Source organism: Xenopus tropicalis, chromosome 3, assembly GCF_000004195.4.
Source record: "Xenopus tropicalis strain Nigerian chromosome 3, UCB_Xtro_10.0, whole genome shotgun sequence".
Taxonomy (NCBI): Eukaryota; Metazoa; Chordata; class Amphibia; order Anura; family Pipidae; genus Xenopus; species Xenopus tropicalis.
Genome location: NC_030679.2, coordinates 75,847,011 through 75,865,836, shown reverse-complemented (window position 1 = coordinate 75,865,836; position 18,826 = coordinate 75,847,011). Strand labels below are relative to the sequence as shown.

At 39.2% G+C, this 18,826-nt stretch overlaps 1 protein-coding gene across 1 annotated transcript in view; it reads right to left on the bottom strand.

Annotated features, from left to right (window-relative positions):
- LOC105946905 (integumentary mucin B.1) overlaps positions 1-18,826 on the bottom strand; it is a 61,478-nt gene that overhangs the window by 21,503 nt on the left and 21,149 nt on the right. The window contains exon 6 of the mRNA XM_031899006.1: positions 17,603-17,644. Coding sequence (XP_031754866.1) covers positions 17,603-17,618 — 16 coding nt within the window. The 5' untranslated portion in view covers positions 17,619-17,644. The remainder of the gene's footprint in view (positions 1-17,602; positions 17,645-18,826) is intronic.

Sequence of the window (18,826 nt, the reverse complement as noted above, 5' to 3'; positions counted from 1 at the left end):
AATCCGATGTTTCGGTCCTCAACAGAATCTTTCTCAATGATGTGTATATATATATATCCAGACCAGCCGGCACTCACGGAAAAACAATAACTGGATGCCTGGGTGCAGTCCTCATCAGCGTAGGTCCAGAACAAAATTGGATTGCATCACACATGACTTAAAACAAAAATCCGTGATTTATTAAGTGAATAACAACAGAACTGACGTTTCGGCCACTCCTGGAGCCTTTCTCAAATAAATCACGGATTTTTGTTTTAAGTCCTGTGTGATGCGATCCAATTTTGTTTTGTGTGTATATATATATATATATATATATATATATATATATATATATATATATATATATATATATATATATATTTAATGTCATGGCCAAAATTGTTGGCACCCCAGAAATTTTTCCAGAAAATCAAGTATTTCTCACAGAAAAGTATTGCAGTAACACATGTTTTGCTATACACATGTTTATTCCCTTTGTGTGTATTGGAACAGAACAAAAAAGGGAGGAAAAAAAGCTAATTGGACATAATGTCACACAAAACTCCAAAAATGGGCTGGACAAAATTATTGGCACCCTTTCAAAATTGTGGATAAATAAGATTGTTTCAAACATGTGATGCTCCTTTAAACTCACCTGGGGCAAGTAACGGGTGTGGGCAATATAAAAATCACACCTGAAAGTAGAAAAAAGGAGAGAAGTTCACTTAGTCTTTGCATTGTGTGTCTGTGTGTGCCACACTAAGCATGGACAACAGAAAGAGGAGAAGAGAACTGTCTGAGCACTTGAGAACCAAAATTGTGGAAAAGTATCAACAATTTCAAGGTTACAAGTCCATCTCCAGAGATCTAGATTTGCCTTTGTCCACAGTGCGCAACATTATCAAGAAGTTTGCAGCCCATGGCACTGTAGCTAATCTTCCTGGGCGTGGACGGAAGAGAAAAATTGATGAAAGGTTGCAACGCAGGATAGTCCGGATGGTGGATAAGCAGCCCCGAACAAGTTCCAAAGAAATTCAAGCTGTCCTGCAGGCTCAGGGATCATCAGTGTCAGCGCCAACTATCCGTCGACATTTAAATGAAATGAAACGCAGGAGACCCAGGGGGACCCCACTGCTGACACAGAGACATAAAAAAGCAAGACTACAGTTTTCCAAAATGTACTTGAGTAAGCCACAATCCTTCTGGGAAAACGTCTTGTGGACAGATGAGACCAAGATAGAGCTTTTTGGTAAAGCACATCATTCTACTGTTTACCGAAAACAGAATGAGGCCTACAAAGAAAAGAACTCAGTTCCTACAGTGAAATATGGTGGAGGTTCAATGTTGTTTTGGGGTTGTTTTGCTGCCTCTGGCACTGGGTTCCTTGAATGTGTGCAAGGCATCATTAAATCTGAGGATTACCAAAGGATTTTGGGTCGCACTGTAGAACCCAGTGTCAGAAAGCTGGGTTTGCGTCCAAGATCTTGGGTCTTCCAGCAGGACAATGTCCCCAAACATACGTCAAAAAGCACCCAGAAATGGATGGCAACAAAATGCTGGAGAGTTCTGAAGTGGCCAGCAATGAGTCCAGATCTAAATCATTGAACATCTGTGGAGAGATCTTAAAATTGCTGTTGGGAAAAGGCGCCCTTCCAATAAGAGAGACCTGGAGCAGTTTGCAAAGGAAGAGTGGTCCAAAATTCCCGGTGAGAGGTGTAAGAAGCTTATTGAAGGTTATAGGAAGCGACTGATTTCAGTTATTTTTTCCAAAGGGCATGCAACCAAATATTAAGTTAAGGGTGTCAATAATTTTGTCCAGCCCATTTATGGAGTTTTGTGTGACATTATGTCCAATTTGCTTTTTTCCCTCCCTTTTTTGTTCTGTTCCAATACACACAAAGGAATAAACATGTGTATAGTAAAACATGTGTCACTGCAATACTTTTCTGTGAGAAATACTTGATTTTCTGGAAACATTTCTGGGGTGCCAACAATTTTAGCCATGACTTGTGTATATATCTCTCACCAAAAGTACTGCGCACTCCATTAATGTCCACTTCAATTTATTGCATTATAAAAATACATCACATCGACATTTCGGTCCTGGTCTGGAACCTTAATCAAGATGTTACACGCAATAAAATACACATATAAGGAACTCCACCCTTTATAGGTAGCAAAAGCCCCACCCACACAGGTGAGCACCAGTGAATGTGCCCCATCAGGCTTAACCAAAAAATACACCCACTATAGACCTGTGACCAAACATCACAAATACAAAACTAAATCAAAATGTCAGAAACTGTTTAAACTGTTAAAAAACATATCAAAGTATATATTCACAAATATACCAGTATCCATATGTCAGGGCGTGATACTACACAGTACAAAATTGCATCACACTCTATCTTACAGGTAAGTAGCAATTCAGGGAACAATATTCATTAAGACCTTTCAGGGACAAGGTCTCCAGTTTCTTTATCCAAAAGGATTCCTGCTGCAAACAGTGACCGATCACCATCCCTTTTAGGCATAGGTATATGGTCAATGGCGATGTATTTAAAGGTTGGTAGTTGGTGACCCACTTCCAAAAGGTGCTTAGCTTATTGTCCCGGAAAGCAGTATTGATGGCTGATCTGTGCGCATCCATTCGTAACCTTCAACATCAAGTCAGTCTTGCCCACATATGACAATCCGCAAAAACAGCTAATCAAGTATATCACGTGTGTAGTAATACATGTGATATGATGCCTAATCTTATATCTCTGTCCTGTCCTCGGATGGGTGAAACTGGTACCCGGTGTCATGTATCGACATGATGTACAGGTTGGGCATCTAAAACATCCCGGTTTGTTAGTCGGTAGCCACGTTTTAACCACCAATGCCGATGTATAACATTTAACCGGATCACTCACTACTAACAGATCACTTAGACTCCTGCCTCTGCAATATCCCATAACTGGGGGGTTAGGGCATAATCTCCCCAATGTATCATCAGCTTTAATGATGGCCCAATTGGATCGTTTGGGATACACTATTATACTCTGTAGAAAAGACCAAACGCTTATTATCATTCTTTTTCTTTTCACCATTACCTTCATTAATTTTCTTGGATCTTTCTAGAGCTAATCCTAGCTCCTTCTCACTGTATCTGCGCTGCAAAAACCTCAGTTTCATATCAGATAACTGCTGCTCACGTATATCCGAATCAGAATTCTCAAAACTCTACAAAATTGTGACACAGGGAGTGACCTCTTAAGGGCCAGTGCATGTACGCTAGTAGCATGAAGCAATGAATTGCGATCTGTAGATTTACTATATAGTGAATACCCTACCTTTGAATCCATAATTTTTAGCTGCACATCAAGAAACTGTACCTCACTGTCACAAGTCGCTGTAAATGTAATCTTATCAGTGCACAGGTTCAGTTCATCCACCATCGTCAGGAACTCAACCTTTTCACCTCTTGTACAATAACATCTTATGCCAATATTTAGGTAAAATGTATCTGCTTTCATACTAGTGCATGAAGAGGTTGGCATATGCGGGTGCCATCCTAATTTTAATTAGGGTGTACCGGTCTGAAAATCCATTTTGTATGTAATTGATTTGACTGAGCATCCCACTACCCATCTTGGATTTTTCCCCCCCCCAGTTTTAGATTTGTCATGTAATATGAATCTGAATGAATTACTTATCAGCTTTTTACTGTTATATTTATATTCTATTTATGCAGTATATTTTGAGTGGGCCCCTAAGCTCAGTAAGTGACAGCAGCACAGAGCATGTACAGTGAATCAGTAGAAAAGAAGATGGGGAGCTACTGGGGGCATCTTTGGAAGCACAGATCGTCCCTGCTAAAGGGCTGTGGTCACCTTGGGCTGGTAAAAAAAACCAAAACATATTGTACAACATTTCTGCCCTACTTCTTTAGTTAGGCTTTAGTTCTCCTTTAAAGGAATGGTTCACTTAAATTGATCTTCGTTACTTTTTTTTTTTATAGTTTTTAAATTATTCGACATCTTCTTCTGACTCTTTCCAGCTTTCAAATGGGGGTCATTAACTCCAGCGGCTAAAAAAACTATTGGTCCGTGACGCTACAATTTTATTGTTATTGTTACTTTGCATAGCTTATTTTTCTATTCAGGTCCTCTCCTATTCATAGACCAGTCTCTCATTCAAACCAAATCCTGGTTACTAAGGTAATTTGGACCCTAGCAACCAGATACTAAAACTCCAACCTGAAGAGCTGCTGAAACAAAAGTGAGAAAAAAAAAAAACTAAAAATAATACAATATAAACACCAACTGCAAATTGTTTTAGAGTATTATTCTCTACATTATCCTAAATGTCAACTCAAAGTCAACTCAACCCCTTTAAGTGGCATTTACCTGGTGGAGGAAGTTTCATTATTCCTTTGACATAGTCACACAGTTACATTTAGGTTAAAAAATGTCATCAAGTTCAACCCTTACAAACAAACTGACATGCCTATACAGGCCTATCTATACAATCACAAAAATGAGCCACAAGAGATTGCACACCAGATGGATAGAGCTTCCCACTTTACACAACAAGATCTGCTCTCTCCGGACCCTGTCTCTAAATGCAAGGAACCAGCACTGACTTTTGAATACTTTTTTTCACCAAAAGTTCTGCCACCCGTAAGGCTTTAGTTGACAGATGGGAGTTAAGACTGATAACTCCTTGCCCTCTACCAAGATACAGGAGGGCCAACAATCTTGGTAACATCCTTATGGTTAAACCTAAACCTGGTCCCTAGAAGGTGCCCTGGCAAAACCTGGGTGGTACAAATGTACTGGCTGTTTGACATGCAGTGGGAGGGTTCAGGGTTCATCTTTCAACCACCCCCATACTGTGACAAAATTTAAGATCAGACACAGATAAATATGTACAAATACTCATGTGGTATACCTGGCCTGGTGTTTGTGTTGTTTAGCATATGTTGGCATGGCTAGCACAACATATCTTGAACGAATGAACATTCACAGGCGTTCTATTAGGACAGCTGTTAGTACTGGACAAGCCTTGCAAGTGATTGCTAAACATTTCTTGGCGGCCCCATTCACTGCCCCAATTTCATGATTTTTGATCATTTTCTCCCTCATAGAAGGGGTGGTGATAGGGACCTAGCTCTCCTGAATTTGGAGTCCTACTGGATGCAGAGACTGGGTACTGTTGCACCAGGGGAATGAATTCCTCCTCTTATGTATGTTTATTTGACTGTCTTAACATAATTCTTTGCCATGCTGCTACTGATAGGGAACTGGCTCTTTAGACTTTTTAAAGTTGCACTCATGAAATTACATGTTTTGCTCCTGTATGTGTATTAGATTTTGTGCAACAACAGTGGACAGTGTGAACAGTGTCCAATGACAATCACAGGCTTTTTAGGCTAGCCCTTAGTACTGGACAAGCTTTGCAAGTTATTACTAGTCCTGTTTGTTACTCCAGGTTTACCTTCTCTGTAAGTTTGGGTGGGGCTGTCCCTGTGTGGCTTACATGCATTTATGTATCAAGTATTTACGCCATGTGTTTCAGTAATTGTTTGATCTGTACTTTGACTGCTTCGGTGTGTAATGCAAGTCTGCCTTGTACACAGCATTGTCTCTGTTTGCTTTTTACTCTTTTAATTCATCTCTATTGCTGAGCGGTCTGCCGATCTGCCAGGGTTCCCTTGTACTTGGGGCAGATTTTTTAAAACTCCATAATTCCTATTTTTTTTTTATTTCACATTCGACTAAACTTGTTTTCCCAAATGTCTAATATCTACTAAAAAAGTTTTTTGAATTATGACCCCAAAAATCCAGACTTTATTGAATTGTCGGTGTGACAATTTGAAAAGGCTGTGATTTTCTGACAAAACCCAGCAAAATCTTTAGTTTCGAGACAAAAGAAAGAACTTCAGGAAAAGGGAAAGGACCTCTGCCATTGACTTCTACATGAACTTTTTTAGCCATTTAGACGCATAGTAAATCTCAGAAAGGTCACAGCAACTTTTCTCTGCAACTTCTAAAAAAATCTGAATCAAGTTTAAAATTAAAAATCAGTGGTTAGTATATGAGCCCCTAAGTGTTCCTGTGAGTGTGTGATTTGTCCCTTGACTGTGTTTGTGGGTAAACTTCCCTATACACAGCGCTTTCTGTGTTTGCTTTTGTGACGAGTGGTCTGATGACCTGCCAGGGTTTGCACTACTTACACTCATGTTTCTTGTTTTCCCTGAGGAAGATCATGATGGTGTGATTGAAAGATTGGAATTTATTAAAGGTCTCAAGGAAAATCAAAACTTTGGAATAACAAATAAATTTCATTTCTTTTTCCCCACTCACTTTTAAGTCCTATTAGTGCCCTGCTTTATATTCTTTCTCTCTCTCTCTATATATATATATGGAAAGGTCCTAATGTGGACTGAAATGTAATGTTGGCTGTTTATGCTGTTTTAAAAATACACATTTTTTTCACAAGAGATCTTTGTGTTGCTGGTCATTTCTACAGTATTGGAACCCGTTACCGTGCACCCGAAGTAAGATATGTAGCGGTGTGCCATACCTTGTGTGTGTATTGAGAGAGGTAAAGCAGAGAGATAAGAAGCAATAACCATGAGCTCCTGAATTTTCTTCAATTTATACCGTGTAATGAGCTAATTGAAAGACACAACCTGGAAACTACAGAGCAGATGAGACACAGAAATGGACTAAACTGAACAGCTCCAGAAAAAATAAGAAAAACAAGAAGATTAAAGGGCAAAGCAAGCAGATCACCTGGAGAGAAACACAGCAAACATCAGCAGTATCAGTAGCTCTGACAGGATCCAGAGTACTCTAAGGTAAGGACACCTGGGCACAACACCAGAACCTTAGGGTATCACAAAGTTATACAGAAATAGGAATTTAGAAAGCACTTTTAACAGGATTCTTAAAATGGAAAGTTCCAGTGTAGCAAATGCCCTTTACAAAGCCCCCAAAGCAGGGGGTCCAACACCCTGGAGATCACATACCCAGCAGGGGAGAGAAGCAGCCAAGCAAGAAAAGCCATAAAACAGGCCACCATAAAGCAAAACCCAGAGACTTTGTTTGCCAATTTTTCCTCTAATTAGCCCAGGACAAAAACCTGGCACACTGCTTTCTGTACCCACTACCATGGGCAAAAAGTTAACCTCCCAACTACCTCTTGCCGTTCCCGCTGACTCCCAGGGATACTGTACAAAAGTGCGGGGGGTGCTTTTTTTTTTTACCCTAAAATGTTTAGTATGTAAAAGTATTCATACGCGCACTTCTGTTAGGGGATCTGCAAACATTTGTGTTTGGGATCAGTTAGCTTAAAGGGGTAGTTCGCATTCGACTTCACTTTTATTTTTAATGGTTTTTCAGTTATTTAGCTTTTTGTTCAGCAGCTCTCCATTTGGTATTTCAGCAGCTATCTGGTTGCTAGGGTCTTATTTACCCTAGCAACCAGGTAGTGGTTTAAACAAGAGATGGGAATATGAATAGTTAAGGGGCCTACTTGGAAAAATAAGTAATACAAAATTATAATAATAATAAAATTGTAGCCTCACAGAGCAATATTTTTTGGCCCCCATTTGAAATCTGTATAGAGGCAGAAGAGAGGCAAATTATTCAAAAAAATTAATTAGGAAGACCAATTGCAAAGTTGCTAGGAATAGGCCATTTTATAACATACTAAAGGTTAACTTAAAAGTGAACCACCCCTTTAGATGTGTTTATGTTAGTTTTATAGCCTGGGTATAGTACCTGTGTATAGTGCCTGTGTATAGTACCTGGGTATAGTACCTGGGTATAGTACCTGGGTATAGTACCTGTGTATAGTACCTGTGGGATGAAAACTGCAGCAAAAGTTGAGAGTTGGTTCTTAGGTAAAGTTTACAGCCTACAGATTCTTCTTTTCAGTCTTCATTTCTGTTTCCAGTTTGCAAAATCTCCCGATCCCTGTGTGCATCTGTGCTCTGATTGGTCAATTTTACTGTCTGTCAAGGAAGCTGTGCTCTGATTGGAGAATCCACAAGAAGAAAGATCCAATCGGAGCACAGCAAAACCAGCTTGAGGGGACAGTGCAGAAACGGAGTAAGGTTTTTTTTTTTGTTTTTTTTTGCTACTTTTCCAGGGGGGGGCAAGTGCCCCCTCTTGCCCCCTTCTGTGGACGCCCATGCCCACTACAGTCATTTCACTAAGGGTGGCATCAGTGCCGGCCGACAGATAAGGGTGAAGGATGAGGAGAATCCTGAATGTGTTATACTCACTCTGAATATATATCACAATGGTACCATCATGATACAAGGCACTGAGGCCAAACTAGAGGAGTTTGAACAGGTTTTCTCTTATACCAAAGCCCAGGCTGCAATATATAGAGACCAACCAAGCACAGCCAATAAGAGCTGTGATGTACAGAGACCTAGACAAACAGACACCAGAGACAGCCATGCAACATGACCCAGCCCTTCATCCCCCTCACCCGACACCCTAAGAGACTGCCTGATACAGAACAAACCTACAGCAACAACCAGCCAGAATCCGGTTGGTCCCATGTAATTTTGCTCATTACAAGGTATTTAAACACAAGATGAATTCACTCAAAATTAGTAGCTGGAGCATCCAGGGCCTGAGTGCCTCAGCCTTTGGATCCAAAGCAAATGACCCCGACTTTAAACAAAGACTTTGTGGTGTCGATATACAGATCCTCCTGGAAACATGGACCCAGGCAGAGGATGAATCCCTGGTTCCCACTGGCTACAGGGAGTTTTTGGTCCCTGCTCAGAAGAATAAAAACACCAAACAGGGTCGCTGTTCAGGAGGGGTATTAGTCTGGTACAAGGAGGAGCTGCAAGAACATATTACAGCAATGAAGAGAGGAGACAGCCATATTTGGATAAGAATAAGCAGCTCATTACTTACCTCTCAATCAGACATCTACCTGTGTGCAGCCTACATCCCCCCACCGGAGTCCCCTTACTTCAGCCCAGATAGCTATGAGCAGTTAGAAAGGGAGGTTGCTCACTTCCAGGGCCTGGGGCAAATGATCATCTATGGGGATCTCAATGCCAGAACTGAAGATTACCTGATGTTTGAGGGAAATACTTATGTACTGGGATTTGCAAATTGCTGCCAAGAATCAATACCGACCCAAAGAAACATCTATGACAGCACAGTAAATGGGGAGAAAACTGTTAAGCATGTGCAGAAGCCTTGGACTTTCTATTCTTAATGGCCGCACCAAAGGAGATACACTAAGGAGATACACACTAAACTCCCATGTAGGTAGTAGCGTGGTGGACTATGCCATCACAAACGTGGACCCGGCAAACATCAGCGCCTTCACAGTAACTCCAGAAACCCACCTGTCAGACCATAATCAAATACCGTTATATGTTAAATGTAGCAACAAACCAACCGCACAGCAACACCATCCCGGCCTCTACAATCTACCCCCAGCATTTAAATGGTCCTAGCACTCTGCCCTGAGGTACCAGGAGGACAACAACAGATCCCATGTCAAACAAGAACTGCTTGAAAACTTCCAAAGCAACCCATATGAGAAAACCCCACGTGGGGTGAACCAAGCAGCGAAAGACCTCAACAAAATACTACACACCATGGCAGAACTATCTGACCTGAAAAGGACCAACTACAAGAAACAAACCAATATAAAGTCTAATAAATGGTTTGACAGCGAGTGCAAGGCAATAAGGAATCATCTAAGGAAAGCCTATAACCAAAAGCAAAGAGAGCAACATAACCCAGAGCTAAATGGAGCCCATAACCACATACAGAACCAATACAAATGGATACTTAAAGAAGGGGGAAGGGGGAAGGAGTCTGTTATCTATTTTTATTTTTACTTTATTCGTATCACTGTCAAGCTCACACAGGGTGTTTCCCACCCATATCAATATCAAAATACAAAAAGATTTTTAGTGTGATACCCTAAAATCATAATCTTTATTAATAATACACTTAAAACTGGGGCTTAATTGCCACACTCAATTAATAAAAACAATCAGAGCCAAATAGCATCAAATATCAGTGATATTCACACTGACAAATGTAGTTTCCAAAGAAAAAGTGGGTAGAGTGATTGGGGGGGAACGACTAGTTCATTAGTGGGTACTTACATACATATATAAAGGTGCAGGGGTTTAATAAGGTTAACTAAAGAGGCTCACCAGAGCGACTGGCTAACTACGAGTCACAATGGCGCCAATTTCAAACTTTGCAGCGATTCACGCCGTTTTGCAGTGACTGACCCCTTAGCAGACGCCGCCTACATTCTCCGTGCGGGTCTGCACCCTGTCATATTCTTACTGAAATCCCAGCGTTTGTCAACTACTCGTCCCTCTCTCACTGAATCCTCAGCCTTCGCCAGATCAGTGATTAAATATCACTGATATTTGATGCTATTTGGCTCTGATTGTTTTTATTGAGTGTGGCAATTAAGCCCCAGTTTTAAGTGTATTATTAATAAAGATTATGATTTTAGGGTATCACACTAAAAATCTTTTTGTATTTTGAAATGGATACTTAGAAAGAAAAAACAAAACAATATCTCAAACAATCTCCGAGAACTGGAGGATGCCCTGCAAGAGAACTCATTCTGGGAGATATGGAACAGCATGGGGACCAGACCCAAGAAAAATCCCCTCCATATACAAAATGGCAACATCTGGTGGAAATATTTCAAGGATCTGTACAAAGAAATCCCCCCCATGTGAGCAAACCCCAGAACAAAACAATATACAGGCAAAGCTTCATGCTCTGGAGGAGAAAATCAAGGATTTCCAGACCCCTTTGGGTGCACCAATGACACTTCAGGAAATAGCAGAGAAAATAAAAGACTTACAATGTAAAAAAGCCGCCGGTACAGATGGAATCCTGCCGGAGATGATTAAATACGGCCCCACAGAAACACCCGCTGCAATAGCAAAACTTTTCAACCAGCAGTAGCTGCTCTAAAAGACAAGGCGTGCAGAACCTTCTATACCATCAGGAGACACCTGTACCACCTTAAACCCCCAGTAAGAGTCTGGCTTAAAATCTTCGACAGTGTCATTGCCCCAATCCTTCTCTACGGTAGTGAAGTGTGGGGTCCGATCACCTACCCAGACCGACCCAAATGGGACTCTAGCCCAACAGAAATATTCCATCTGGAATTTTGCAAGCACCACCTCCAGGTCCACCGCAGCATCCCAAACAGTGCCTGTCGAGCTGTGTTGGGCAGATTTCCCCTACTGGACTTTCCCCTGTCCCCATATACTGGCCCCCTAACCCCCAGAGAGAGAGAGAGAAAGGCTGAGGCACACATTATAGGAGTTACAACCTGGGTGCAAATTAGAGAGACAATTTAAATATGTAACATCAGGAAAATTTTATCAACAAAAAGATACTCATTTTATTTGGATCAACGTTTCGGTCCTCACCCGGGACCATTATCAAGATCTTGATAAAGGTCCCGGGTGAGGACCGAAACGTTGATCCAAATAAAATGAGTATCTTTTTTTGATAAAAGAGAGAGAGAGAGAGAAAGAGAAGAGTACCGCACACTCTGGGACTTGGTGCAAAAGAAAAAAGTTTATTGAAAAAACTCCAACGTTTAGAGTACAAACAGTACTCTTCTTGTTTGTACTCGAAATGTTGGATTTTATTCAATAAAGTGTGCGGTACTACAGGTATGTATATGTCTATTTATTGACCTGCATTCAGGGCTGTTCTCTCTCTCTCTCTATATATATTTATACATTATGCTCACAATTTTTTAAATCCTAGGAGTGCTGTCCTTGTTCCAGTGTATTTTTTTTTTTGTACTAGCACCCAGGTGTTGTTGCTGCAAATGGTATGCACCCTATGGACTATTTTATATACAGTATATATATATATATATATATATATGGATTAAAGACATTCAGAAAATCTACCTGTGCAACCTCACTGACCTCAATGTGAAGAACCACCTTTGCTGTTTTAAATTAAAAAAAAATTGGTCCTTTAATGTACTTGTAAATAGTGATGACCACAGAAAAAAGGCAAAAATTCAAATGAAGTCAATGGGTATTTTTTCATGGCTACCATGCAACTTTGTTTGTACTGCATGATTTTGTTTGTGGCATTGTAGTCTATGGGCATTTTTTTATAGTGAAACCTGGTTAAAAATGTCTCTCATTACTAAATGTAAAGAGTAATCACATCATCTTGCAAGCGCCTCTTCTGCAGAAAAAAACTAACCCAGCCATAGCAGTCTTTTTCCAGTCTAGCTGTTAAGGAATAGAGCCCAAGACTGCAATGCATACATAAGGAACTTACCAGGATACCTATAAATAGGCAAAATGATGTTACTATGCACTTATCAACATTGAACTTTATTTGCCAGTTTGCCAATTTGGTCAAATCGCTCTGCAAAGTGGCAGCACCCTGTGTGAAACTTGTTGTTTTGCACAATTTAGAATCATCAGCAAACATAGACACAGAATGTACAATACACCCCTCAAGGACATTATATACAAGTTAAAAAGCAAAGGACCAAGGAGAGACCCCTATAGTACTCCACTAACAACACAGGTCCAATAAGCAAATGTCCCATTAATCTATCCTTCAGCCAGTTCTCTATCGAATTACAAATATTATGTTCCAGAATTTAATCAGTAACCTTCTGTAATAACTGCTTTAGTAAAATGTAATTAGATCACATTTACTGCACCCCAGAGTCTAGGTTTCTGCTCATCTCCAGAAAAGACAATTAGATAAGTCCAGCTAAAGCTATTGTGATTTGCAATATGTTCAATTATCTTAGGCCTTTTTCCCCTTCCAAAAGCTTTCCTACTACTACTGGTGTTAATTTAACAGACCTATAGTTGTCAGGCTGAGAACTGGATCACTTTTTAAATAGTGGCACCACGTTAGTAATTCACCAATCTTGGCACCATGCCAGACCTTAAAGGGATTCTGTCATGATTTTTATGGTGCAGTTTTTACTACTAAATTACATTGTGTACATTACACATAATTCAATCTACCATTTCAAATGTTATTCTTGAACCCAAAAATGCATTTTTTTTTTTGTAATATTGCTGTGTCGGTAGCTATCTCAAGTTAATGTGCCTGATCCAGAGCTTTTTTATAAAAAGCCAGCACTACACAATTGAAGTGCTTTCAGATAAGGTATTGTTTCTCCTACTCATGAATTGGGTGAGCTGGACTTTTACTGGATTTTTACTATTGAGTGCTGTTATAATGCAAAGCTGCAAAAAAGCAAGTTTACCCTAAAAAACAAATATTTTTGTAAAGTACTCATTTGACAAAGCCAACATAGGTAAAGATGCCTTTCTATACTAAAGTGCCAATCTACAAAGCTTTCCTAAAGCTAGCCATTTTTATGGCTTTTCTGAAAATCACCTAAAAATGTTGCAATTTGTTGCATTTATCTTGCACAATTTCTTCCATACAAAGGTAATTCATGAATGCCAGAGGTCTAGTGAGTAGTTTGAAGCCCAATATACATAGATATTCCAAAGTATGTTATGTATGGATCCCAAATCATGAATTTGAAATTGAATATATGAATTTTCTTGCATGCAAGCTCAGTTTCTGAAAACGGAACTCCTGGACTGAGTATTGTGTTGCAAGTTCCTATAACTGTACAGAGACCCCCCAAAACCATATATGTTTTTCAAATTACACATTCTGATGAATCCAACATGAGTAAAAACATCTTTGTATACCAAACTTCTAAAAAACAAAGCTTTCCTAAACTTTTGATGGTATTTCTAGAAATCACCTTAAAATGCTAGAATTTGCCACATCTCACACAATATTTTACATACAATAACTAATCACCCAAAATATGAACACTAGAGGTCTACTGAACAGTTTGATGCACAATAGCATAAATGCACATATTTACCAAAGTATGTGATATGTGTGGACATAATGAAAAATAGCGCATTTGAATTTTCTCGGCTGCCAATTCGGCTACTGCAAACAATACCCAATTGCTTGCATATTATGTGTCTTAATACACCCTAAATGCACAGAGATCACTAAAAACTATATTGTTTTGGAAAGTACACATTCTGATGAATCCAATATGGCCAAATAATGATTCCACAAGAGGGGAATCCCAAACGTAGAGGAAAAACACCACACCACTGAATTTAGTCCTATATTGATCAGGTTGCAAAGTTTCTAATTTGCCAGCAAATTTAATAACATATATAACACTAAATTAATTCATTACAGTTGTGAAATCACTATCAACATGAACTTATATTGGCTAGGGATTTGTAGAATAGGATTTGTAGAATCACCTATGATATGAATTCACTAATCTCTCCCATATGGTAATTACTCCATCAACAGTTAATTGACACTGCCATGCTTGGATTACGTTACTCGGGTTATTAAATGGTGCAGTCTCTCAAAGAAAATCACATTTGCTACTGATGTGAAACTAAAATATATACATAACGCAGATCTCTCAGATCTCTGTTCAGGTTTCCCTAGGTGAGAAACAGCTGTGTGAGATTCCTAATCTTTCCCCAGTCACCTACCTCAAGCATGAATATTGGGGCATACTGTATAGGGTGGTAGGTACAGGGTTTTCCTCTCTGGTTTCATTTTTGTTGATATTGAATCCAACATGGGTAAAGATGCCTTTCTACACCAATGTACCAATCTGCAAATCTTTCCTAAAATGAGGGTTTTGGTATAACAATTCTGAAAATTGTCGAAAAATGTTGCAATTTGCCACATCTTACACAGTTTCTTACATACAAAATCACCTTAAATATGAATACTGAACAGTTTGATGCCCAATATGCATAGATATACCAAAGTATGCTGTATGTACAGACCCCAAAATAAAAATAGTATAGAATAGAATTTTTCTCACCTGCCAACTCAGCTTCTGCAACAGAACCCCAACTGCATATTATGTGCTGTAAAAACCCCTAACTGTACAGAGACCCCCAGAAGACCATATATTTTATAAAAGTACACATTATGACAAATCCAAAACAGGTAACAAACAAGACCTCTTTCTGCACCAAACTACTAACGGCAAAGGTATATTTAAAATATGCAACAAACAACAATGCAAGCAAAAAATATAATTAGGGAAATTAATAAAATAACAAAATAAAATATTTGACAGAATGGTTAGTGGTGAGAATACCCAATCCAGTAGACATACTGGAAAATAAATACGTTTTCAAGGAAAAACAAAAGACAAAATGATAAAATGAAGAACTAAAACAAAAAGCAAAAACAAGTATATGTGTGTCTGTTTGTGTATGCTTGTGTGTACACCTCTAAAAAGTGTGTGAATGTGTGTATATGTGTATGTGAGCATGTAAATATGTGCCAAGTGTACAAAAAAAAACAGAAATGCAAATAAAAAGCTAACTAACATGCCTATTGTGTAAATGGGTAAATGCATGAATATGTGTGTACTATATGTACATGAGGGTATATGTGTAAAAAAGAGCCACTTACCATTTTTGGGAGCAGTAGGGTCCTTTCAGCATTGAGGGTCCTAGGATCAAAGAGTCTAACAGGCTAGAAGTGCATGGGCAGTTGCAGGGGGGCTTGAGAAGGAAGCTCTAACAGCAGATATGGAAGCAATCATCGCGTCACAGGACCGACTTGGCAGCCCCCCTGGGTCATTGCCTAGCAGGTTGGGGGAGCAGTGCACCAGTGGCAAAAGCTGCCAGTGCAGAGAGGGAACTGTGAAGCACATATATAATAAGTGCTTGGTAATAAAAGCCATTTTTTTGCAAGCACATATCACATATGTGCTTGGCAGTAAAAGCGTTAATGCCTGCCAATACACATCATATATAAATGCAGTGTCAACTTAATTTTTAATGCCTGCCAATACATATTGTATATAAATGCAGTGTCAACTTCATGTTAAATACCTGCCAATACACACTGTATATAAATGCAGCGCCAACTTCATGTTTAATACCTGCCAATACATATTGCTATTGCTACCTTCCCATTGTTCTGCTGATTGGCTGCTGGGGGGGAAGGGAGAGGGGGTGATATCACTCCAACTTGCAGCTCAGCAGTATAGTGTGACTGAAGTTTACCAGAGAACAGGTCACATGGCCCTGGCACTATGGGAAATGAAGAATATGTCTAGGCGCATGTGAAATTTCAAAATTAAATATAAAAAAAAAATCTGTTTGCTCTTTTGAAAAATGGATTTCAAGGCAGGATTCTGGTAGAGAAGCTCTATTAACTGATGCATTTTGAAATGACTGAATTCCATTCCATCAAGTCCAGGTGAAATACCCACCCATAGGGTTTCCATGCACCTCCAGTTTCATCCCTGGTAATTTCTTTATTGCATGGCTTTAATTCTGTCATTACATAAAGACAAACACCTTCACCTTTTTTAATCTCCCTCCCAGTCACATGTTTTATCCCACCAGGATTTAGTAACACACGTTATAATTTTCTGTACTGTAATCAACTCCAATTCTTCAATTTTACCTGACAAATTCTGTGCATCCACAGCCTATAATTCTCTAGCTCACCTTCCCCCAGAATAAACAGTCCTACAGCCTTAAAGCCATTAATTCATCTAACACAGAGATGTAGCGAACTGTTCGCCGGAGAACTAATTCGCACGAAAATCGGGTGTTCGCAAGTTCGCGAACTTTTAGCGATGTTCGCAATTTTGAACATTTTGACCTCTCACCCCAGAGCCAGCAGATACATAGCAGCCAATCAGGCAGCTCTCCCTCCTGGACCACCCCCGGACCACTCCCTTCCATATATAAACCGAAGCCCAGCAGCCATTTTACATTCTGCCTGTGTGTGCTTGATGAGTTAGCATAGGGAGAGAGCTGTGCAGGGGTTTGAGGGGCAGTTTAGGTCGGTTTGCTCACTAGTAATCTACTTTCTACTGCTCTGTATTAGCACATAGGAAGAGAGCTGTGCAGGGGTTTGAGGGACAGTTTAGGTAGGTTTGCTCACTAGTAATCTACTTTCTACTGCTCTGTATTAGCACATAGGGAGAGAGCTGTGCAGGGGTTTGAGGGACAGTTTAGGTAGCTTTGCTGACTAGTAATCTACTTTCTACTGCTCTGTATGTAGCTGCTGTGGGCAGCTGTCCTTCTGATCTCATCTGCTGTAACCCAATAGTCCTTGTAAGGACTGCTTTTATTTTCTGATTACTGATTACAACAACGTATTTTTCAGAGAAATTTTTGCCCTTGATCCCCCTCCTGCATGCCACTGTCCAGGTCATGGCACCCTTTAAACAACTTTAAAATCAGTTTTCTGGCCATAAATGGCTTTTCTAGGTTTCAAAGTTCGCCTTCTCATTGAAGTCTATGGGGTTCGCAAAGTTCGCAAAAGTTCACACTTTTTGGCAGAAGTTCACAAACGGGTTTGCAAACTTTTTTTGTGAGGTTCGCTACATCCCTACAGACCTTCCACTGAAGTGCAGTCTGTCAAGCACATCTAACTCCCTAAGCTTCCACTTCCTTTCTAAATTTGCATGTGGCACAAGTAAAATTTCTGTTGTCATTATAGCTTGATTATGAATTGATGGGAGTAGTCTTGCATAATAAACTTTTAGAGGCATTTACCTGGTGGAGGAAACATTTCTTCTGTTCTGTTTTCAGTTGTTACTACATGAAGGCAAAACATAACACAATAAGAGAGCATTAATCAGTACTAGAATGTCAAATAATATAAGCTGTATTCTGTATCATTAATATAGAATGTATATTATACATTGTATAACATAGAAATGGCTTGTTTAGAATCTACTTTTCTTTGTACTGTGAAACTTGAGTGCCACTGATGTGGAAGCTGCGCTGTTGATAGTCAAAGGGCTGATATATGTTAAAAATTATGTGTATCTTCTCTTTCTTAAAAGAGTACCTGCAGTACCTGCAAAAGTTAAGTAACAATTTAACTTTATGGACACAACTGAAACTGCAGTAAAAATGATAAAAGTAGAAGTTTAGGCACATGTAAAATATGTATTTGGTTCATTCATAAATTGCAAATATGAATGCAGCACAATTTGACATTTTCTTACCGTTTCCCTCTATTATATCAAATATCTGCCAAAATATGGGCATCATTAAGAATTTGATGCATTTGTTTTTATTTTTTTTTATATATTTGTTTTACACCAACAAAAATATCACACGTAGGGCCTGATTCACTAAAGTGTGATAAAATTTTGCGTTAAAATAGACACGATAATTAGCACGCGATTCACCATAGTATTATTGCATGCATTAAGTCGCCATATTGCATGCGTTATTTTTCACGCGACCGCATGCGCTAGTTTTACGGCATGCGTTAATTTTTGTGCTGAAAAGAATACTATCGCATGATTCACAAACACTTAGGCGCGCTAAATATCGCATTGGTCTATGCGAAAATTAACACATACTACAGGCAGGCGAAAAATTATAGAAAAGTACAGTAAATGAGTTTTTGGCAATAAAATATGGACTTAGCAGTGTTATTAATTCAAGTATGTGTCTTTTTACTAAATTTTACTAAAGTCTTGGCATGTATGGAATTTCGCTACTATAGTGGTAAATCTTTAGTCGCGATAATATACAGTACTATAGCGGTAAATATTTAGTCGCCATAATATACTGTACTATAGCGGTAAATATTTAGTCGCGATAATATACAGTACTATAGCGGTAAATCTTTAGTCGTGATAATATACAGTACTGTAGCGGTAAATATTTAGTCGCACAAAATACATTACTAGGTATAATAATTATAGAAAAGTACAGTAAATTAGCTTTTGGCAATAAAATATGGACTTTGCAGTGTTATTT